The 25066-nt window shown below is 39.9% G+C and overlaps 1 protein-coding gene across 3 annotated transcripts in view; it reads right to left on the minus strand.

Annotated features, from left to right (window-relative positions):
- Positions 1-1532: 1532 nt before the first annotated feature.
- znf438 (zinc finger protein 438) overlaps positions 1533-25066 on the minus strand; it is a 52972-nt gene continuing 29438 nt past the window's right edge. For all 3 annotated transcript variants that reach the window (XM_053639489.1, XM_053639486.1, XM_053639487.1), the window contains 3 exons: positions 9090-9152; positions 5790-7422; positions 1533-4836 (listed from right to left, as the gene is read on the minus strand). In XM_053639489.1, the coding sequence (XP_053495464.1) occupies positions 4284-4836; positions 5790-7422; positions 9090-9147 (2244 nt within the window). In that variant the 5' untranslated portion in view covers positions 9148-9152 and the 3' untranslated portion in view covers positions 1533-4283. The remainder of the gene's footprint in view (positions 4837-5789; positions 7423-9089; positions 9153-25066) is intronic.

Below are 25066 nucleotides of genomic sequence, written 5' to 3' on the forward strand. Positions count from 1 at the left end.
AAATTGGCCATACTGTCAATCACATCGACCCTAACCAATGGACATCGGAGAGTTCATGTATCCAGAAGAGGGTAAACAGCGCTTTCCTCAAAGTGCGTTAGGCTGCCCTTTGATTCAGCATGAGCGAAGATTGTAGGATGATGGCTGATTTCACATATCTTGAATAAAGCAGTGTGGCAGGCGACCAAATTGGGGAGGAAATGGAGAAGGGTTCTGAATATTTTCCAAAAGCCATTGTAATGCATTGCTCAAGCCTAATAGTTTCAATGTTGAGGTATTGACCAATATTAGATTTTACCAGCACTGCTTGAAACCCACTTGAAACCCACTCTGAAATCTATAAATGTCTACATGGATATGTTCATATTTCCTTCAGAGGAACAAAACAAAGAACCATTAAAAACTAATTTTTTTTTTTTTTTTTTTTTTTTTTTTTTTTTTAAAGAGTTGCATACTTCAGACTTAAATGATTTTCATGTAAATGGACCGTCAAGGCTCATTCATGCATCACGTGCAAGTAATCTATATAAGTCTTTGGAGACCCTCAGATAATATTCAGATATTTGTGCAAGTGTGTTGAGAAGCAAAGTTATTACATTGCACTTTGCCAGGCAAGTCAAAATTGTACCCAAGTTCAGGCAAAGTCCATTTCTGGGTCCCCCACATCACTAGCTTCTGATTATTCTCTACATTCTTGAAAATTCTCTCACGCACCCTTCTTATCCTTCTCCACATGACCTGTCCACACTGACCTTGTCTTTCCATCCCTTCAACATTCTACTCTTCAGGGAAAAAAATGCCTCTCCATCACTTACTGTAGATTTCTTTGCATTCTGCTAGACATAATCTCTTCAAGTCCCTCAAACTAATTGCAACCCCATCACCTAGGATTCATCAAATTCCGTTTCTTCCAGACACCACCTTCTCTCAGGTCACCTCAGCTATGCTATTTGAAACTATTTCTTTATTTTCCATCACTGGCTCCTTTGCTGCTTGATACAGTCTCTTGTCTGATAGCATCCTGTGATTTTGCATGGAGTTGGATTGAAGTTCACTGAGTGGCCACACCATGTAGTAACTGTGTACAGCATCAAGATAAGCTCATGTGCTCTTTTATTAAAGTGATCTCAATGCACAAAAGTTAAACAAACTATTTACAGCCCCAGGTGAAGATGAAATTGCAGTTTCTCAATTTGGCTTTTTACGCAACCCCAACAGTCACAAAGCTGATCTCCAACCAGTTTCAATAATGCGTTTTCTAACAGTGCTGAACCTAGTCTGCTGGCTGCAAAACGAGATAGGCCTAGTTATACCATATATAAAATTGGTCTAATGCACAGCTTAGAAACAATCACAGTAGTTAGAGTATACTGCTGGTAAGGTTGAGTGTTCAAATGTACCATGGCTCACCATGCACTCTAAGCACAAGTCTAATAACAATAAAAATGGCCGCCTTTGTTTAACTAAAAGTTTTATTTCTGCAGATAATATAATTAACCATTGGATTAGCTGATCAAAGCAAGTATTTTTATCATTACAAATGTGTCTCCCATTCAGTTAAATTGCAGTAAAATGGTTATCTTCCTCAGACCATTCATTCATTCGCAGTTCTATATTAATTTAGCTGATTTTCCATTGACAATCTTATATGAAATATCACTCTGCACAACCACCATGAAATGCCAGTAAAAACCTGGCATTTCAACATGGCAACAAAGTGAAGAGCGAGAAGATTTCAGACCACAATCAGAAAATGAATACACGATTTGACATCACAAAATTTTGAACTATGTATTAACTTTTTTCTTTTTAAAAAATTAAAAATAAAATAAAAAAAAAGACCATATGTGAAACTCTTTCATCCTAGCTTTCTAGATTTTTCCTTTACTCTTCTTCACATAACAGGTATAAATAAATAAACCTAGCAGTCTCATCTCAGATTTCATAACTTTTTTATTTAGGTACCAATCAGTTATGTTGTTTTATCTTCACTGGTTTAGGACAGGAGCACACATGCACAAGTTAGGCTAAAGCCACCTAAAACAGACTTGTGTAATTATCGGGGACAAGAGGGGACCACATTCTTATCACCTATAGATACCAAACATGTTTTTGTTCACGTTTTAATCTTCAGCTTAAACACAGCTAATATGTAACTCTTTGGGGATTCAACCATCATCACAATCCACGATGACTTTCAACCCAAGTATGTTCACTTAAGCTCAAAAACTTTATCTAAATCTAAACTCCAGATTGTCAGACAAACAGTCTGATAACAAAGAGGCAGTTCTCAGATGCTTTCATGCACCGTAATCCTTTCAAAAATGAGAGTGCTGGTGAGAAATCTAAGCAGTGCCCTGTCTTTATGAACACATCCTGACATTTTCTAGACATTTAAACATAACATCCACAGCACCACAATGTCAAATGCCTTCCACACTGAAATGTATTTCAAGTCCAGGGCTAGACTTGATCTGTGTCTAGAGAATGTACCCACAAGTTTCATAAGAAGCAAGAAGGCATTTACAGTACATAGCAAGAGCTGCAAGTATGCTTAATACAAGACGTGGCATAGAGGTTTTTAATCTTAGAAGTACTTTCTCTAGTCAAGATACAACAACAGCATAACTGTCATTTTGCAAATATATAAGCTATCCTCAATATATCTATGTATATCTATCTATCTTTCTATCATATATATATAAAATCTATTTCAGTAAATGTATACAACATTTGTTAGGGTTTTGAAACATTTAAGGTACATTCAGTTACCCTGTGATACTTTAAACAGAAAATAATATTTAAATATATCTAAAGTTTAAAAAACAATGCTTGACGCACTCGTGCACACACGTATAGAGAACTCTTGCTTTAGACTAGAAGTTGTATATAAAATAGGATTTTTAGAATATATTTTATTTCCTTAACTGAGATAAGCAGCTCTAAGAATTCCACTGACCACATCCTCAGCAGAGGTGGTAGCACTGGAGCAAAGTATAGAGTCAGGATGAGGGTCAGGAAGGCTGTCTATAAACACAGAGGTCTATAAAGTGGTAAATCAACAATATACCAGCACCATTCTGCAATCATTACTGTACAACTTAACTTATGATACCTATGATAAGTTTTTGAGCTGCTTTCCAGCCTGAATATTCTTCTTTTTACCAAGGCTACGAGGGTAAAGGTATAATTCCAACTAGCTGCCAATCAGCATCATGCTAGACACTCAGATATTCAAAGTGCACTGAAATTTTGGTTAAACTATTCCTTTACTGACCTTCCACATCAGATTAGAGGTTTGATTTTCATGGAGCTTTCCTGAAACTAAAGCACTTCCCAAACACTCCCTGGGCCAATGAGTAAGCAATTTTAATTATCTTCCAATGGATAGCACCCCTGGATCACAAAAATATACATTTTAACTCATGTACTCACTAGCAAAAACATTTAATATTAGTGATTAAATTACTTGTATATACAGTGAAGTTCAAAAGTCTGAGACCATATTGAAAATCATATTGGAAATAAACAAAGTTTTAGAATTCTGAATATCCCAATAAATAAATAAATAAATAAATAAATGTGCAACATGTTGCACAATTTCTAGGTCACTATTTAAATGTAAGCAAATTTGTGATATTGACTATGTTAACTCCTTTGTACAATATGTCAGATTTACAGTGAGTGTTATGCCTTCCATTGGAGCACGTATCGAGATGACACACTGTTGGATTTGAATCTAAAATAGATCATAAGGATTTGCAGAAACGTGTGGAGTCTATGCCAGCTCGATTGCACACTGTCATTAAAGAAAAATGAGGACATAACAAATACTAAAACTCTGACTTTCAAGTAAATATTTCTAAGCGTCTACTTTTCACTCACACTGTTGCTGATAATATCATTTGTGATGAAAAGCTAAACTGAAAAAGAATGCCAAACAGATGCATTTTCACTAGTGGTCTCAGATTTTTGACCCCACTGTATGTGCATTTATAATGCTCAAAACTGAATTTTCAAAACACTGTGTTGGAATAAAATCATGTCAGAACCATGTCTATTGCAAAGAAACACATAAGAGTTTAAAAAAAAAAAACAAAAAAAAAACCTTCACAATTAATATAAAAAGCAAACAGTTTAAATTAAAGCAGTCAAATTTTCCTTTCAATATCAAAACAAAACAGTGCAAAACAGACATTTTAAAAATATGAAAGAAACTGATAAATGTTCCATACATACTGCTCCTTAGGATGCTACCTTAGGTTGAGAGCAGATTTGTACTCTCATTTTGAATCCAGAACCTCCCACAGCATGACTGGGTTTTCACACTTGTGAACCGCCCTCCAGTGCTCCAGAACGTCCTGCTTGCTGTTCAAAACCTCACTGCACAGGATGCAATTAAAGCGTGACCCTGCTCTAAAGTTCACGCTTGTGACCAACCCCTCGGTGACGTACTCATCTTTAGCTTCTTTCTTCAGTTCGTGTTCTTCGTCTTGACTGTCTATAACCCCTCGGTGGTGGGCATGCAGGTGGCACTCAAGCTTGGAGAACGAGAAGAACTCTTCATCACAACTTCCGCAGCGTACCAAGTTGCGCCTCTCATTGAGTTGCCTCCAATAGTGGGCTGCGTGCTTAACCAGCTCATTCTCAGCCTCGCGTCCCTCATGCACGACCCCCTCTTTTAGATGGACTTGGACTTCCTCACCATGCACATACAACAAGTGTAGCTTCATGTCAGCAAAAGTGGGCGTGATTGCCTGGCAGCGACCACACTTTATTTGCAACTCCACAGGATCCACGCGCTGTTCTGAAGCCTGGTCCTCAGAGTCCACAAAACTGAAAGTTACAAAAAAAAAAAAAAGAAAAATACAAAATGCATTTTGTTAAACAAGTGACCAAATGAAATTGAGCATCAGCAATGTAACTATGTTGCGAAGGAACTTTAGAATTGCACTATGTCTCATTCATTAATCAGTGCGTTTCATTCATTCCTCTTCAGTAAATGCTTTGTCCTGGTCAGGGTCAGGGTCGCAGTAGCTCTAGAGCCTATCCCAGGAAGTGACAGTGAGGTGGGAATTGCCCAGGATGGAACTCCATTGCAGGCCACACACTTGCTCAGTAGTTCACAATTAGGCATTATTTGGTGTAGCCTATATACACTGTATAGCCAAATGTTTGTGGACACCTGACCATCACAACCATGTGTGGGCATTACCCAATCTGATGATACAAAGCTGGAAGCATACTATTATACAGACTGACTTTCTACGCTATAGCATTACAATTTACCTTCACTGGAACCAAGAGGCCCAAACATGTTCCAGCATGACAATGCACAGAGCGAGGTCCATGAAGACATGGTTTGCCAAGGTTAGTGTAGAAGAACTCGATTGGCCTGCACAGAGAACTGACCCCAACCATACAGAACACCTTGAACTGGAACACTGACTGCACCCCAGATCTCCTCGACATCAGTGCCTGACCTCACTAATGCTCTTGTGCCTGAATGAGCAGAAATCCCCACAGCCACTCTCCAAAATATATTGGAAAGCCTTCCCAGAAGACTGGAGTTTAACAAAACAGCAAAGGGGGACTAAATCTGGAATGGGAAGTTCAAAAAGCACATATGGATTTAAGGGGCAGGTGTCCACAAACTTTTGGCCATATAGTATATCTACCATGTTTTTGTGAGACAGGAAATGTAAGAGAAAATCTGATCAATTAATAAATTAAAATATCAGGCCTAGGAAATAATCATGTTTCTATAAACTGCTTCTAGATATTCTTACCCTTCTATGGGTGTATTCTCCTCATGTTGACGGATGGATGGCTCCACAGTAAGGATGACCCTGTGCACTTCTCGGAGGTGGCTGAAGTACACACCGACATACCCAAACACCTTCTCACAAAACTCACAGCGGAGGCTCTTCCTGGGCCTCCCCTCTGAATGGTGAAGCTTCATGTGTGTGCTTAGGCTACCTGAGTGAGCATAGGCTTTCCTACACACCGGACATCCATACGGTCTCAGGTTACTGTGGCTGTTCATGTGACTCTGTAAGTGATGCTTGAACTGAAAACACCTACTGCAGGTTGTACATCGGTGGAGTGCATGGCTACCTACATATGCAAACCTTCCACAATTTCCAGGTTCAGCCATAGACTGCTGCCCTGGTGCTGGTATAGACACTAAGCCTGGTTGGACAGCACTAAGTGGTTTTCCTGACATCTCCTGCCCCATGACAAGTTTCTGGTCAATGTTCTTAGAGCTTGAAAGAGAAGCTAGTGGTACAAGTTGAGGAACAGTGGTTTCCATGACTAGAATAGGCTTTGGGCGAATGCTGCGATACTTTTTCGAAATGTCCACAACCTTGACCTGTGAAGAAGAAGACTGGGTGCCAGATGGTGGTTTTTCTGGTATTCTCCTGGAGAAAAATGACAAAGATCTCTTCTTCTTTGCCTCAAAGGACAGAATGTCCTCCATGGTTTTCCTTTTCCTCCCTCGCCTCTTGCCTGTGGGTTTTTTGCAGTGGGTGTTATTTGCACTCCTGGTTCTGCTGTCTGTGACCATGCCTTTTATGTCCAGAGAGCTTTTTGGCCTATTTTTGGCCTGATTCGATGAGAGTTTCACTGGGGACTGGGTGCTGGCAAGACCTGTAGATGGTAAGAGGGAATTCTTCACCTTGGCGTATGGCAGAATGGGGAGTTTGCCCTTGGGGGGAGAGGGGATTATCTGGACAGCTTTGCTGAAGATGGTGGGGGAGAGGACAGTAATAGCATTTCCTGCAGAGGTACCTTCTGTTTTTATAGTTTTGCTATTACTGACAGGAGCAACAAGTGCAGTGGCAGAGGCTCTAGTGGAGTAGCTGAAGTTGTTTAGAGAATCAACGCTTCTTTTCACTGCTTGATCTGACTGTGACCCTGTGCAAAGGATAGCATTGTCTGGCAGCAAGATTTCAGATGAAGCAGCAGAGCCCATCCCGACAATCTGTTCAGATGATGATTCTAGGGTCTCAGGTGAACTGGAAACACCCACGTTTGTTTTGACTGTAGACTTTGCTAGTGGAAGCTTGACCAACTTGGTTGAGTTCTGCATCTTACTACTAGCTTTCTCAGAAGCTCTCTGGCTTCTTATTGACTGATATCTGGGAATAGGTAGTTTTAAATTCTTTTGGACTTGACTTTGTGGTGATGTCTGAGGCAAAGCCACCAATGAGAAAGTACCCTCCTGCCCAGCTACCTGCATGAGTGCATAGTTCTGTGCAGGTACCAAGATGGATTTAGGACTGACAGCTGTAGAAGCCTCTGGAAGGGTAGAGGGTGGATGGCTGGATATCACCGCAGAGGATGAACCCAATGTTGGAGCTTTAGGTGCAATGGTACGGAACTGAATAGCTTTTGCCTGTGCAATAGGACGGCCATCATCTGTCAAGAGAACAAGGTTTCCATCAAATCATGGTCATGCATGAATTGACTACATTTTGGTTACTCTTGGCTAAGTATTATGCTAAAGTGTTTAAGGCTACTTTATTCTTTACTAAAGGCTTTTTATTTATTTGTATGGTTGTGTTAACTCTCAATAAGCTGAATGAAGTGTCAAAGTCTGAACATATTTCTGTGAAGCTAAGCAGAGCTCCAGTTTTAGGGATTTACACCTGGAAGAGGTTGGTTTGGCAGCTACTTTTGACAGTACATGCAACCTTGGAACCTTCCCCTTTTCATATGCTATGAAATACTTGAACTTTATTTGGACCACTGATTCCAGCTCATCTGTGACTCATGCCAGAAGTGCAACGAGAAGAAAAGTCTATGTGGAGGTTGATGTTGGCGCTCCGTAGTAACCAGGAGTTTTCACACAAAGAGGGAGAGATTGATTGGGGTAAAAAGATGACACAGCATTACTTAATAGAAAACAGAATGAGAAAAGTAATTTGATTGCTACAGGTTTAAGTGATTATGATATAACTTGCAATATATGTAAAACACATTAAGCTCTAATGTGACCGAGTTCAAAACTGATGTACATTATTTTTAACCAAGTTTATTGAGTGACCTGGTAAGGATACCCACAACGCACAGTTAGAAATGTTATTTGTTAAAAGTGGTCGTTTGCATACTGCAGAGTTCTGAGATACCAGGATTGCAAAGAGCAATACTGTGTTAACCACGTAACAGATGACATATCGTGTAGGCCTAGTACTAATGTTGCAGTAAAAGCTGACATGAACAGTAACTTGTCTTGGATTAAAGCTCTTCTGAACTTAAAACCTGAAGGGGCATTAGCTTAGATAAAAGGGAAGATGTATGTATTTTAGTCACAACCAGATATACAATGAGACAGTCCAGCTACACAGATTAGCAGATGAGAGGTGAGGAGTTCAAAGGTGACGGTCTGTTGTTTATGTTAGTGGAGAAGTTATGGTCAGGCTGTGTGTGTGTGCTCATGTGCCTCAGCCATGCGTAAAAAAGAATGTGCTGAGAAGGCCAATTGATGGTCATTGGGTCAGGAGAGCTTTATCAACTGCCCGACCCTCAGAGCTTGCTACCACTTGTATAACTATTCTTTTACTTGTGTATAACACTGGACATAATTCCCCTTAATACATTTGTTTCTTATCTAGGCCTCTTCAAATTATTCAGGTCCCTTTTCCCTTGTACATTGCCTCTACATTTCTAGCATTTTACTTCACCGAAAGCACTGAACATTTAATGGCGCACTTATATAGCGCTTTTATTCAAAGCGCTTTACACTGCGTCACATTCACCCATTCACACACACTCACACCAATGGTAGCAGAGCTGTCATGCAAGGCGCTAACTTGCAATCGGGAGCAACTTGGGGTTCAGTGTCTTGCCCAAGGACACTTCGGCATGCGGAGTCATGTGGGCCGGGAATCGAACCGCCAACCCTACGATTAGTGGACAACCCGCTCTACCACCTGAGCCACAGCCGCCCCATTTCAACAGAATTCTCTTTTGAACATTTCAAAGTTGCAAAGAGCAACATTTCAAAGCTAATATATTATTCATACTCATATCATTGTTTACATATGTGAGAACACATGAATAAGGTTTATAATCTTTATACTCACTGTGTATGGTTGATTTTAAGGGGCTAGTCCGCTGCTCCTGGGTTTTCATGGCTGCCATTGTCACTATAAAAGGAAATACAACACAGCTCATTATTTTCTACCCAATTATAGTGATACCTTGAGTGACAATAGTTAGGTGTGTCTATATTTAATATAGTTTACTTTCAGTCTCTTGATGTTTCTCCCTCACTCACTATCAAAAGCAGAGGACATTCCAGATGTCATAGGGGTAAAGATTAGCATGTGCTCAAAGGTAGAAAAACAAAAGCAGGGCGAGGACAGGGAAAGGGGGAAACAAAGAAGGGAGGAGGGGGGGTGATCTGATCTGGGATGGTAAAATGTGTGTGTTCTGGCCTATAGGTGAGGGTCTTCATCTGTAGCTGTGCGATAACAGCTTTGGAGTGTGTGTGTGTGTATGAGCCTGGGAGGTAGTATGTTAAGCTGGGGTAGTTCAGTGCCTGCAGATCAGGGGGGAGATGAAAGCAGGCGATATGCACTAGATAACAGAGGTAGACACACAATGCATCTGGCTGGAGAGTCTATTTCATGGGGTGAAGTGAGCATAAAGACACCCGGTACTTTTCCTTTATACAGTGACGTACTTTTAGTCATTCTTCAAACAAAAAAAAAAATGGTCACAGTATAACCACACTGTGTTTTATGTTCAGCTTTCAACTACATGGATAAACTTGCATTAATTTATTCTTCATAATACATATTTTTCTCTTGCAGAGTAATGGGCATATCATAATGTAGTGGAACTGTGTGATTATTGTGTGTGAGCTCCGTTTCATCTTACAGTGGTACAATGACTTAGGGAGAAAATAAGATCAGTCATCAAACCTGTCCACAATGCACAAACACACACAAAATCTGTAGTACATTTACATGCAAGAACACACCACACTCATACACACAACCATTCAGTCATAGTATTTGAAAAAACAACAAATTAACACATGACAAACAATAGTAGACTCTGCCAGTGTAGCAGTTCTCTCTCTCTCTCTCACACACACACTATATCTGTAGTACATTTACATGCAAAAACACACCACACTCATACACACAACCATTCAGTCACAGTATTTAAAAAAAACAACAAATTAACACATGACAAACAATAGTAGACTCTGCCAGTGTAGCAGTTCTCTCTCTCTCACACACACACTCACACACAGTCTGAGTCATTAGCTGTCACCTGAGCCAATCAATGTAAAAGGAAAAATCTATTCCAATTTTGAAACTACAGGCTTGCCTCGGCATGCAGGATGTGAACTAATCAATAAGTAAATCTCAGTGCATCTGAAAGGGAAGATTAATAATGGAAAAATATCACTATGCTGCAAATTCAGTGTGCTTCAGTGTACTTCACTGCCAGTGCTATATATCTGAATGTTACACTCAGTATGGCCAGTACTGTGATGCACTGGTATTCTGTCCTTTCCTGTTCACACTACTTTCCAAATCACAATCCACATCACTACACCACACTGTAAAATTATTACCGCACATAGTGAAAACACAGAATTCAGACAGCAGGCTGCTTGTGAATATGTGCAGGAGATGGCCACATAGTCTAAGAGATAATGACGTACAGAGAGCTTCTTCCTCTAGGCTGTGATTATTTTCGAAGGTTTCTGGAGAGAAGAGCCTTGTTTCCTCAATCAGACCAAACAGGATGCTATAAATCTAAAGTGTTAAACTCTGACCTATGGAATGCAGTCGTCAAGAGTGATTTGGCAAATGCCACCTGCCTGGTGTAGCACAGGACAGGAAGTGAATGCAGCTGTCCAAGTAACGGTCTCACAGTATAGTATGATGATGTCACAAGTACTTCCAGGTCAGCAGTGAGCTCTGACCTTCTCAGATCCCTTATGGAGCATGGGCTCCATAAGGAATGGTTCAATCCAGATGGTTCGATCCAGTACCAGGAGTAAATGACTTCCTTTTAAAGTAAATATGAAAAGGAAAGAAAGAGATAATATACAGGTGCATCTCAAATTTTAATATCGTTGAAAAGTTAGTTGTTTTTTTTTTTTTCATAATTTAATTCAAAAAGTGGAATTTTCATAAATTCTAGATTCATTACACAAAGTAAAATATTTCAAGCCTTTTTTGATTTAATCTTGATGATTACGGTTTACAGCTCATGGAAATAAAAAATCCAGTATCTCAAAATATTAGAATAAAGAATTTATAATACAGAAATGTTGACCTTCTGAAAAGTATGATAATTTATGCACTCAATACTTGGTCTGGGCTTTAATACTTTGTCATGAATTACTGAATCAATGCGGCGTGGCATGGAGACAGTCAGCCTGTGGCACTGCTGAGGTGTTATGGAAGCCCAGGTTGCTCTGATAGCGGCCTTCAGCTCGTCTGTATTGTTGGGTCTGGTGTCTCTCAGATTCTCTATGGGGTTCAGGTCAGGCGAGTTGGCTGGCCAATCAAGCACAGTAATACCATGGTCAGAAAACCAGTTACTAGTAGTTTTGACACGGTGGGCAGGTGCCAAGTCCTACTGGAAAAGGAAATCAGCATCTTCATAAAGCTTGTCAGCAGATGGAAGCATGAAGTGCTCTAAAATCTCCTGGTAGATGCTGCATTGACTCTCGACTCGAGAAAACACAATGGACCAACACCAGCAGATGACATGGCACCATAAATCATCACTGACTGTGGAAACTTCACACTGGACTTCAAGTAACTTGGATTCTGTTCCTCTCCACTCTTCCTCCAGACTCTGGGACCTTGATTTCCAAATGAACTGAAAAATTTCCTTTATCTGAAAATTGATTGTAGTTGTGTGTATTGAACCAGACTGAGAGATTAAAGGCTCAGGAAACCTTCGCAAGTATTTTGAGTTAATTATCTGATTAGAGCTCTTCACAGGTCGACTTTTCTGTATTATAAATTTTTTATTCAAATGTTTTGAGATACTGGATTTTTGATTTCCATGAGCTGTAAGCCATAATCAAGATTAAAACAAAAAAAGGCTTGAAATTTTTCACTTTATATGTAATGAATCTAGAACATAAAGAAACACTTTTTGAATTAGATTACGAAAGAATACGAACTTTTCCACGATATTCAAATTTTTTGAGATGCACCTGTAATTTGTTTACATTACAGCAGTGTCACCAACCCTGTTCCTGGAGATCTACCTTCCTGAATACATTAGCTCCAACCATAATTATGCCCATCTGACCATCTAATCGTTGCGTTACAAAGTTCTTGATTAACTAAAACAGGTGTGTTCAATTTTGGATGGAGGTGAAACCTGCAGCATTGTAGATCTCAAGGAACAGGGTTGGTGACCATTGCTCTATAGCTTATTAATTATATGTGAATTTGTACTGGCCATGTTTTTAACCCCATTTACTCCCAAATTGATCATTCCTAAATCCCACACATCAGCATGAATGCACCCAACTTTCCCGTACACACAAGCCTACAGATGCCCAGGTCTGTCAAGTGTCGCTCTAATTGACAACAGAGAGAAAAATACCATCCTTTCCACTTAGTGAGCATGGCCAATTATGCTCTGTTGGACCCCTGGTCATGGATGGCTGTGGTATTGTTGGGATTCAAACTCACAATCTCTGTTGAATTTTTGCTGTGTCACTCAGGAGTTGTGAAGAATATTTTGAAATGGAACATTTGTACTGCAACAGCCTAAATCCTGAGCATAAAAATAACTGCTATTTAGTATAAAACTTTAATCGTATTAGGGTGCACTGTATCCTCCCAAATTTACAAGGAAACCAGCATTGATGTAACTTACACTGGGGACATGTCCCTACCTTTTTCTAATCTGTCTGGTTTTGTTTAAATATTTAATTAAATACTCAGTGACAAAAACTGATCCAGAAACACTTTAGAAAAATATCTGTTTATCTCTATTCACAGTGAGGGTAGTATCTGTAAGAAAATGGCTCTTCTAAGACAATACTCACGCATCCAGATGGCTTCTAATTAACAAGGCATGTGTGAGTTCACTTCCTGCTTTTCATGTTAGTTTCACACAGTGATATGGTCACAATCCAGCCATTTTCTCTACCGCTTATCATACACAGGGTCACGGGGGAGCCTGGAGCCCATCCCAGGGAACTCGGAGCACGAGGCAGGAGACATCCTGGATGGGGTGCCAATCTACTGCACGGCACAACCGCATACATACTCACACAACCATTCACACACTACAGACAATTTAGAGATGCCAATCAGTCTACAACGCTGATGTCTTTGGACTGGATACCCAGATGAAAGCCCTGAATCACAGGGAGAAAATGCAAACTCTACGGTCACAGGGTGGAGGCGGAATCCAAACCTCCAACCCAGGAGGTGCAAGGCAAGCGTGCTAACTACTAAGACCTCATGCATATGGTCACAATATTATACCAAATTTATTTACATTAAACTACACCCTTAATAGTGTGGCATATGTGAATATGCACAGTGTGACGTGTTATACTGGCTGTAGCAGTAATTTAAATGGGCTATTTAATCACCCTGCTTTCTCACCTTTTAGCTTTCTTTCTTTTTTCTTCTAACCACCACCAATGTTGGCAATGTCAACCATAACAAAAAAAAAAAAAAAATGCAAAAGTTTTCCCAAAGCCTTAATCATCCCATTATTCCCATAGAATTTTAGAAAGCTCCTGGGTAAAATGGAAGCATCTTTTTAATGGGATGTGTTTGATAGACAAATAAAAACGCTTTTCAAACAAATTTATGCCCTTTGAAACCAGCAACATTAACATGCGTAATATAATTAATCATGGCAATGTTTCTGTTCCTGTGAGCAAAAATCGCTCTTGATAAATTCACAGTATGTGTAACACCTCATTGGTAAGTTTTGAGTGAGAAAGCACATGGAGCCATGATTCACTCGAACCATTCGTTCATTTCATACATTTAGTCATCAACTGTTCAGTAATCGGGAATTTAATATTCAGTGGGCGTCTAAGTCATTTTAAAATTCTCACAGATGACTTCACATTGTTTCTCCTGTTTTTCTTCCGTACACTAACCACATTTCAAGTGTGTGTGTGTAATCATGTGGTACAACAACTACAGTCATTGGTCCTGGTAAATAAGTGGAAACAGGGTGCTTTGTTTTAAGTGCAAATTTTTATCTCCTTCCTACGAAAAAAAAAAGCATTTTATAATTCATGCTCTGTGGATAGAATACAGGAGAAATATGCTTATATTTCAATACTGAAAGTGAATTAGGTTCGATTAAAAATGGTGTTTCAATTCTTTAGAATGTGCAGGGTAATCAAAAAGAAGTTTAATTATAAATATTAAAATGATCATATTTGCTGCTCTGTGTATATTAAATACACATGTTGTGACCAGAGGGACTGTGTGTGTGAATCACCTTCCTGAACCTTTAAGTGACCTTTCACAGTGCTATGTGACATTTGTGTTTGTTAAGTGGGTCACTCCACAGTGAGCACTGGTGTGGTGCGACATCTACCCTCTCCCTTCTCTCTTCATCTCAACTTCTCTGCCTGAACTGTTGCATTGCTTTTTCATTTCATATGCACATTTTAATGTTACAGAGAATATCAGATGCGACATCAAAGCATACGCAGATACCTCTGTACGGTCCTTATTCAGGACAGAGGACTTCAGGGAGTTAATTGCAAAGTCGAGATGCTTAAAAAAAATTCCTCTAGAGAAACTGTGTGAGTACGAGTACTGCATGACTTCAGCCGCTGACGACTACTCACACTAACAGAAGCCAAAGGTTCGCGTTATTCAGGCCAAATGTGGCAGATTAAATCACAGAGATGAGAAATACTCTAATTTATTCACTCGCACATTTATCCACTCACAGGTTTCAAATAAAATGTCTAAGACAGGAAATCGAGAATTCCAAGAATGCTTCTAAAACACTTCTAACAATAACAGCAAAAGTATTGAAATTAATGAGTGTATTGAGCTTGGTGTGTTACTAAACATATGGAGCGGATGTGCAGACTTGAGTAAAATAATCCAACATCAATACTCATTTCTAACTAAACTAAACATGAATTTCATTTATAATCTCACAACCTTTCCCATCTGCTTTACCTTTAGAGAGAGAGAGAGAGAGAGAGAGAGAGAGAGAGAGAGAGGGAGAGACAGAAAAGAGAGAGAGAGGGAGAGACAGAAAAGAGAGAGGGGGGGACAACAAAGACAAAGGTAGAGAGTAAGACAGTGACAGAGATACAGAGAGAGAGCTAAAGAAAGAGAGATACAGAAAAAGAGAGAGAGAGAGAGAGTAGGAAAAAAACAACAAAGACAAAAGGTAGAGAGTAAGACAGAGACAGAGATACAGAGAGAGAGAGCTAGAGAAAGAGAGTGACAGACACACAGAAAGAGAGTGAGAGTGTAAGAGAAGCAGACAGACAGACAGGGACAGAATGAGACCGAGATAGAGTGAGAGAGAGAAATGGATAGTGAGAGGGACAAGGACATGGAGAGTGAGACAGAGATGGCTTGTGAGAGAATGTGTGTGTTTGTATGTGCGAGAGTGAGACAGAGAGAGGGAGGTGCTTCTCTAATTCCTTCCTGTGCAGGTTTGTTTAGCTAACACAGAAGTGATGGTGCACCGCTCTACTCTGCAGCGTTGCTTGCATAAACATGATCTGCATGTAAGAGTCATCAGAAGGAAACCTTGCATCTGACCTCAACACAAACGTTAATGTCTGATGTATACAAAACAACATCTAGATAAACAAGAGCCATTTTGGAAATAAAATGGACTGATAAAGTAAAAGAGAGAGAGAGAGAGAGAGAGAGAGAGAGAGACAGGCAGAGAATGAGAGAGAGAGTGAGAAACAGAGAAAGGCACACAGAGAGACAGAGCAATGGAGCATGAGAGACAGACAAAAGGAATGTGAGGAAGTGTGTGTGTGTAAGAGTGAGAGACAGCACGAGACAGACAGAAAGGGGTGCTTCTATAATTTGGTAGCTGTTCCTCTGTTCATCTCAGAGGAGTTGGAGAATGTGGGAAATGTTGCATGGCAGGATCAAAGGGAAAACGCACTCTAATGACTGCAGCAACTAACAGTAAAGCTGATAAATTAACCCTGGTGCTCTAACAAGGCATTTCTCTTCATCGTGAAGAGCTATTTACAAGATCAGGCGGATCCACAGCTTTAGCTCGAAGACATATCGATAATTCTCGTATTGATCAGAAGGATCATCTGCACTTATCATTCTCTGCTGCTGTCTCCATCGTTCTCAAATGATCTGCAAATAAACAAGTTGCCAAGCTCGCATGTGTTTAAGTGAACAGGAAACAATTAAGACAACAGAGGTTCTGATTACAAGAATTTTAACTAAAGAGCATTCAATATGCCATGCCACCTGCTTAATTGTAGCCTGCTAACCAGAGAAAGCTGTCATGAGCTAACACTCAGAATATGGGAGGTGTAAAAAATGATTTACAATTAACGACGTACTTTTTCCAAATAGCACCAATTTCATGCAATTACAACAGATTTTCTTACTTAGAAATAAAAGAGTATTTGACTCCAGACATAAGAGGACTCTGAACTGATGAGACTCTTCTAGTTTGATTTTGACACTCTGAGAATAAACACACACTTCTCTGCCCAGTTGTCTTTATATTATATACGTATTCCATTTACACGGTCAACGTTTTTTTAAACAAACAGTCATAAGTTGTCAAAACTAATCAGACGAGAGTAGTCTGGAAACTCTATCCTTTCTTAATGTCTTTAGCTCTGGTCTATAGTCTAATGAGCAGTCTTCAAGTAAATAATGTATAGAAATGCATGTGATTCTATAAACTCCAACTCAAAATCTACTACAGGAGCCATGATGGTTCACGGTTAGAGTCACAGAACTGCGGACTGTTTTTTTTTTTTTAAATCAGTTCTGCTATAGTATTTTTTCAAGTACTCAAACAAACCCTGCCCTCTCACTGAACCCATAAAGGCTCTATGTAGAACCATAAAAGAAAGGATTTTCCCTTCCTGAGAAGGTTCCAGGTGAAACCCTTTTAGAAATCTAGAACCATTACCCATCAGAAAACCCAGAATGAACCCTTTTTCCACAGAGTGTAGCATCTCAATGCTTCACATCATACAAACCAACTAGAGTGCATGGAGAAGACACTGCTTATTAGCCAATAACATCAACGGCATATAAATAAGGATTTGTTTTTCTTTTTTAATTCACAGCATTTCTCTTGGAGGTCTGAAAGATAACATGACAGGGAGATTAAAGTCTGGAGCGTGACATGGGTGAAGGCAACAGTCTATTTTTAAAATGAGGTCAATGGAAGGAGTGGGAGTGCACATTTCTCTTGAGACTCTGATGCTGCAGAGGGATGCATCAATCTCTCAGACGCCCAGTGACACAGAAAATACAGCTGGATTCCACACACACTGCTCTACACTGACGTTCAGTCAACAGCATTGAATTAACATCACTAACGTTATTAACAGTCCACCTTTATTCGATTGAGCTGCAATTCTTCAAATTCAACACATTTGCTTCCCTACAACCTTTCCTCATTTCATTATTTACAGAATTTAAAATGTCATCAATCAGTTAAATATAGTTTTCACTATGGAGCATATTGACAGACAAACATTCAGTTCAGTAAATGGTCACAAACGGTATGCTAATGTACAGTGCCGCTAATATTGGCACCCTTGGTAAATATGACCAAAGAAGGCTGTGAATATTGTCTTTATTGTTTAAGCTTTTGCTTTTAAAATAAATAAATAAATAAAAATACAAAAATACTATATTTAATAATTAAATATCGGTATGCAACAATTAATGGCACCCTTTTAATCAATACTTTGTGCTACCTTCCTTTGCCAAGATAACAGCTCTGAGTCGTCTCCTACAATGCCTGATGATGTTGGAGAATACATGGCAAGGGATCTGAAACCATTCCTCCATACAGAATCTCCAATATTGGAGATATAGTGCCAATATTAGCGGAGTGCACTGTAACTGTGACTGTTACAACAGTGGTTCCCAAAGTGTGAGCTGGGACCACCTCGGGAGGCGCAAGAGTACTGTAGGGGAGGAGCAGGGAGATGGAATAGGAGCATAAAGAGCATGAGACAAAGTACCCTGTAATGAGGGGGGAAAAAACTAGATTGTGAATTGTAAAAAGTGAGCAAAAGATGGAATAAAACAGAAATATAGGTTACACATGAGAGTTGGTAATAAACATTGTGACTGTTGCTTTGTTACAAGCTGAATAAACTATGCACTGCTGCGCTACACAGGAGTGTAATATCAGTTGCTAGCAAGACAACTTGACAAAAAAAAATTAGATACATTTGTTACACATTTTAAAATTTAGCCGATTTTTTTTTCCTGATTAGCGTAGGAGGGCTTGGCTGAAAAGTTTGGTAGCCACTGGGTTAGAAGGTTCTAATACATTATCGTTTCTATAGTAACACATCAATCACATGGGTCTTATATGGCAGATAATTGGCATAATGTACATATCGGCATAATGGCTAATAATAAACAGAATAAACAAATGTATTGTTATATAACAGTCCCGCTTGCACAATTTTTCTAAATTACCGCAGACTTTCCACAGATTTGGGCCAAGACGCGTCATGTGACATCATAACGCGCATTGAGTTAAAGCCCTCTTCAATTCACGCACGTCAAACATGAGTACTGCTAAAAGGTCTCATTTACCAACAATATCACAGTGATTCCTTTATTTGGCAATTCCGCCAAATAAAGTAGTTTTCCACAAAAATCTCAACTCAACTTGTATTACAATTTTTTTTTTTTAAAGCCACATAAAATCAAGTATCTTTGGCTGCAACAATCACAAAAAAACCTCCGACATCGTGTATGGACTGATTTAACAAAGAAAAAACCTATAGTCATTGGTGTGACAAAGCTTTCAGTAAGGAGACCGTTTATAGAACATATATGGAAGGAGTCTCCAGTGTCGTTAAGGTTTCCACCATCTTCAGCAGAAACCTTCCCAGTTTCTGTTTTTTCTTTTGTCTTTCTCTTGATACTTTGACACAAATTTAATTCCATATATTTACTTCAAGAGAGAGACAAAAAGATATGCTGGTGAGGAAACTGCTGTTTATACCTGCTCTAAAGCAAGTAATAACAGGAACTAACTTGTCTCGTGGACATTCCCCAACATTAAATAGAACAATAAATAGCTAAACGTACAATATGTCATTCAATTATACACTAAAAATTGCAACCGTTGACAAATCGCTGTGGTAAACAATACATTCCATTTCATGTCGAGCCACATCACACTACCCCATGGTGGATTATTTTCCTGTTGTACTTTATTGCGCCCTGATCTAATGATGGTTAAAAAGCCTTTTCGGCAGAGTTCAGCACATCAAGTACATCTGAGCTGTAAATAAGCGATGCATTATATACAGTGATGTTTATGTAATGATCGGATTGCACCACAGTCTGGCTCTGCTTTATGTGAGAGATGAGGCAGAGAAGCATGTGGACTCCTACTCACTCAGCACAACTACAACTACATCATCAGCTCCTGTAAGCAGCATCACAAGCAGCAGGGAAAATGCAGACACCTGATATACAGTATATTCAATCAGGACAAGACAGAACACACGTGCACGCACACACACGCAGACACGGACGCACGCATATGGACACCTTCACCTACTAGCATTCTGACATTTGTACAAGAACACCTACAGGTACTCTCTCTCCCTCTCTCTCTCACACACACAGACATTCATCTATTCATGTTCTGCCATTTGTACAAGAACACCCACAGGTACTCACACACACACACCTTCATCTGACATTTGTACAAGAACACATAGGTTCTCTCTCTCTCTCTCTCTCTCACACACACACACACACACACACACACGCACACCCCTTCATCCAGTAACATTCTGAAATATGTCCAAGAACACCTGCAGGTACACTTAAACACATGTACAAACATATGTACACACATATGTACACACATACACCTTTCCATTGTGTAAATATATTATTATGTAGCTCAGTCTTTGAATCTGAATAAATAATGGTACACTAACAGAAGGTTTTCTGTCTCTACCTGCTGTTAGACACCCTGGAGCCCCATCACCATAGAATACACACAATTCTCACCTGTCTGCTTGTGTCTATATGTGTGTGTGTGTGTCCACAAACAGCACCAGGAGACATACAACAACCAGGTGCTTTTAAAATGTATCCCTCAGAAAGCTGGTCTAGGTTTTTAAAACCATACTGCTATTATTAAGACATGCTTATAGATTATTCATAAAGCGTTGCGCCGTTGTTCTGTTTATGAATAATGTAGGAGAAACTCAAACACACTATTCTGAAATGATTATTCGTTTTACCTTTGCTTCACTTTGTTTTGTTAATTATGAACTGGACATAAATCCTCACGAGTAAGACGTGGTGAGTAATTAGCTAATGGTGCAGTTTTAATAATAATAATAATAATAATAATAATAATAATAAGTAAGAAATGTTATGCATAGACTAACCACATGGTGAAGGCTCTTTTACTGAGCTGACAGTAATAACAAATCTCTTTTAAAGGACATTCACTGAGATGGGCTTGGATCAATCCTAAACACAAAACCTGCTCCACCAAAACACGTCATCTGAGAACGAGCAGCACATTTTCCAGTCGCTGCAGCTCATTCCTTTGACATATGGAATTAATAACAGGTCGTAGTCATGCTCAGGTCAATCTTAAACCTCTGTCTAGTAGCAAGCTCTGTATGTCATTTACACTCACAAACAGTCTAAAAGGAAGAAAAACAGCTTTGTGAAGCCTTTTGCGAAGGATGATTTAGTTTAAACTTCTCAGTACAACACACATTGAACAGGACAACCTTTACAGACTTCTGAGTGATTAACTTGTAAAAGCATGATTCGGGTGGATCTTAATGAAACAGAGGTAAAGGCTGTGAGGATAGTTATTTGAGTCAAGGCCCATGCTTGTTAAAGTGAGAAAACACTAAGGGAATGCGTCGCTATTGAATCTCTGGATAAAATAACCACCAGGTGTCTTTGTTGTCTTTTGCAAACGCGTGTTTAGTGGCAGACGCAAACAAAGCCGTCAGGGCTCGGTTAAAATCGTATGCAGCTGTGCCGCGGCTTAAATTAGCCCTGAGCAGCACGGCGTCAGGGGAGGAGAGCAAAATTACACCCTTCAAGTTACACTCGGGTATTAAACCTAAATTAGAGAGCCACGCTGATGTCATCATTATGAAACACGTGACCCAGAGCAACCGAGAGGTCTGATATTTTAAGACAAATCTCTCACAAATCTGTTCCTCACAAAAGGATGCCAAATGAAACCCATGCACATATTCCTAATTTGCCATAAATACAGGACGGCTTTGCGATACAGTAGGCTCGTGAAGCAGGTGAGAGCGAATATCTTAAGCACTGAACATTTCTCATAGTGTGAGAACTCAAAGATGCGGAGATCTTCTCTGAACTTTGTCTTTCGTGTTCAGCTTCACATAGACTTCTGACAGGTGGACAGGACATTCATTTCTGGTTGTGGTTATGGTGTGTTAAGTGTTTTTCTTCACTGCCTTAATCATGCACTTATCAAGGCCTGTCTCAGGGTTGCACGGGCCTTCCGTCCTAATTTACACAAGTTGTCTTAATTTTAAGCAATCGAAATCCAAAACTGTCTAGATTATTCAAGAGCTAGACTCAAATCTGAACCGAGTGAAGTTCATTTGAACTACTGCATCTTTACTTTACTTGCACTGTCTATTGCCCAGTCAGGATGTGGTCTGTGGTCAGCCTTGATCTTATGCTGCAATCAACTTGCCTAAGAAGTGGGAATTACCTCGACCTCCATGTCTTCAAGCTACAAAGTGCGAGGGAGAACAGGAATGCCTCCATGTTCATCTTATGTTAGCAACAAGCTAGCTAGTTAACTGCGATGAGTGATGCATATATTCTTCCTCTAAACATCGATCAAATTAATCAAATAATCTAATATGTTTGTATCTCGTGGTAGTATGGTAACTTAGTGGTTAGCACGTTCACCTCAGTAGTAGCTCAGTGGTTAAGCTGTTGGACTACTGATCAGAAGGTTGTGAGTTCAAATCCCAGCACCACCAAGTTGCCACTGCTGGGCCATTGAGCAAGGCCCTTAAACCTCAACTGCTTGATTGTAATTGCACCTCAATCAAACCCCAATTGGGGTTCGATTCCTGCCTCCACCCTGTGTATGCAGAGGTTGCAGTGCTTCGGGGTTTCCTTCAGGTACTCCGGTTTCCTCCCCCAGTCCAAAGGCATCTCATTGGCATCTCTAAATTGTCCGTGTGCAATTGTGCGATCAATTGGCACCCTGGACGGGTGCTAGCTTGTCGCCTGGGATAGGCTCCAGGCACCCCAAGACCCTGTGTAGGATAAGCAATACAGAAAATGGATGGAGATGTTTGTATGTTGATTGATCTAAAGCAAATAGTACTTGTATATACAGTAGAACTCATTTAAAGGTAAGAAGCGCTACTTCGTTTGCTGCTGACGCTCTGCATAGCTTTGTTGATTTGACACCACTTGCTGAACTCAGAGTTGGGGAGGAGACACCCTAAGTTCCCGAGTAGCAATTCCACGTTGTGGGGTGTTTTCTTTCTAGTTGGAGGTAGGAAATGACATGTTACAACTTTTAGACAAATGCAGAGATACTAAAGGCTGGTTCTGTGACAGCAAGATAACGGAAACTGTAGGAGCCTAGAGGTAAAAAGCTTCCGTGTTGTGTTTGTGTTGATAAACACAATGGGAAGGTGTAATGCAGAATGATGGGGAGAGTCAAAGTTGTTTATTTTCCTATAACAGCATATCCTGAAGTGTTTTATTCTTCTTATATCACAGCAATTTACCAATAATTACAATTTTTATTTATTGAAGAATGACACATACTTTATACATTTAATGCTTACGTGTAACGTTTGCTAAACAAGTGAGTTTCTGTTATCGCTTATATTATAACAACTATAAATAGTAATTTCTTCATCAACCTCTATTCTCCTCTTGTTAATTAAACAAACGAGGCAGCTAGTGCAATGTCTTCCGTCCTGAAAACTTTCCTTAACAGAACAGCTTTACCTCTCACTTATACAATGTGCTGACACTGGAGACTCCTTCCAAACATGTTAAACAAACGTCTCCTTACAGAAAACTTCATGAGATCAGTGATCGCTATATCAGGCTGGTAGGGAGGGGTAGAGCAGTTAACCAGTCAACATCGAACACTGATCCTCTTTACCGCTGAGAACAGGCTTTTCTCTCCCGGAACAATGCCTGCTAGTAGTGCTTTGTAAGGTAGCTGCTGATTCATGTCCGGACAAAAGGGCTTTGCCGCCCTTTTGCTCTCTGAGTGCTAACAGCATATAGCTTTTACAGTTGCAATCAAAATTATTCAATCCCCATTGCAAATCAGGTTTATTGTCAAAATTTACAGACTTTCAGCTGTTTGCAATGAACAAATCAAACAAAAGCAATTGAAATAGTTCAACACAATGGATGCTTCAAGTGGTTTCCCCAAATTCAACTGTAAATGCAACTTATAATAACTTCTCCACTTTCAAAAAGATTCAAACCCTTCATGGCAAGCATCTTTATTACTTAGTAGAGCACACTTTTACTGTTATGACCTGCATAGCTTCTGGCAGTGTTCCTGAGGAATCTTAACCCATTCCTCATGAGCAATGGCCTCCAGTTCAGTAATATTCTTTGGTTTGTGTGCTACAACCGCCTTCTTCAAATCCCACCAGAGATTTTCTATGGAGTTTGAGTCAGATGACTGTGATGGCCCTATAGAATCTTCCAGGACTTCTTCTGCAACCAAGGCTTGGTGGAATTTGAGGTATGCTTGGGATCATTGTCTGTTGGAAGGTCCAATGACGCCCAAGCTTCAGCTTCCTCACAGACAGCATGACGTTTTCTCCTAGGATTTCCTGATGCTTCAATCAATCCATCTTGCCTTCCACATGCTGCAGGTTTCCAGTGCCAGAGGATGCAAACCAGCCCCAGAGCATCACCGAGCCACCACCATGCTTGAATGTGGACAGAGTGTTCCTTCTTCATTGTTCTTCCTGCAGACATACCGCCGATTCATCGTGCCGGAAACTTCCAGTTTTGTTTCATCACTCCACAGAACAGAATCCCCAAACTTCTGTGGCTTATTTATATGATTTTGAGCTGACTTTTCTTGTGCTTTTGGGTCAGTAGTGGTGCACGTCTTGGAGTTCTGGCATGGAAACCTTCTGTGTTTAGTATGTACCATACCGTGCTCACTGAAGCCTCAGTGCCTGTTGCCACAAATTCTTGCAGCAGGTCTTTTGCAGTCACTCGAGGGTTTTTCACAATGTGCCTTCTCAGAAATCTGCTTGCAGCCGTTGACAGCTTCCTTTTTCTGCCTCATCAAGGTATTTCATAAATTTTCTGCCCCTAGCCAGTTCAGGTATTTCATGTGTTCCAGCTCAAGCGCACCTGGTGCACCTAATGAAGCCCTTGATTAGTTACATCAGGTGTGCTTGAGACAACACTTGTTTTGCATATTTGTGCCGTTGTGAGCGATTCTATTCAGGGGGTTGAATAATTTTGAGACTGGAGAAATCATTATAAGTTGCAGTTTAAGTTGAATTTGGGGAAACCACTTTTTTTTTTATTTGTTCATTGCAAACAGTTGAAAGTCTGTAAATTTTGACAATAAACCTGATTTACAATGGGGGTTGAATAATTTTGCTTGCAACTGTATGTCTGTACCTTGTGTAGACAAGAAAAGAGAGAATGTGTAAATGATAGAAACAGAGGTATGAAACAGCCTGAAGGTACCCTTCAGCAAAGGATATCAAAAAGATCAACCTAAAGACACAAGCTTGCTCTCTCTCTTACACGCACGCACGCACACACACAGCTACTCTCCGCAGCATTTCAATCCTGTCAGACAAAAACTAAAT

The sequence above is a fragment of the Ictalurus furcatus genome, chromosome 13 (assembly GCF_023375685.1).
Source record: "Ictalurus furcatus strain D&B chromosome 13, Billie_1.0, whole genome shotgun sequence".
NCBI classification, from domain to species: domain Eukaryota; kingdom Metazoa; phylum Chordata; class Actinopteri; order Siluriformes; family Ictaluridae; genus Ictalurus; species Ictalurus furcatus.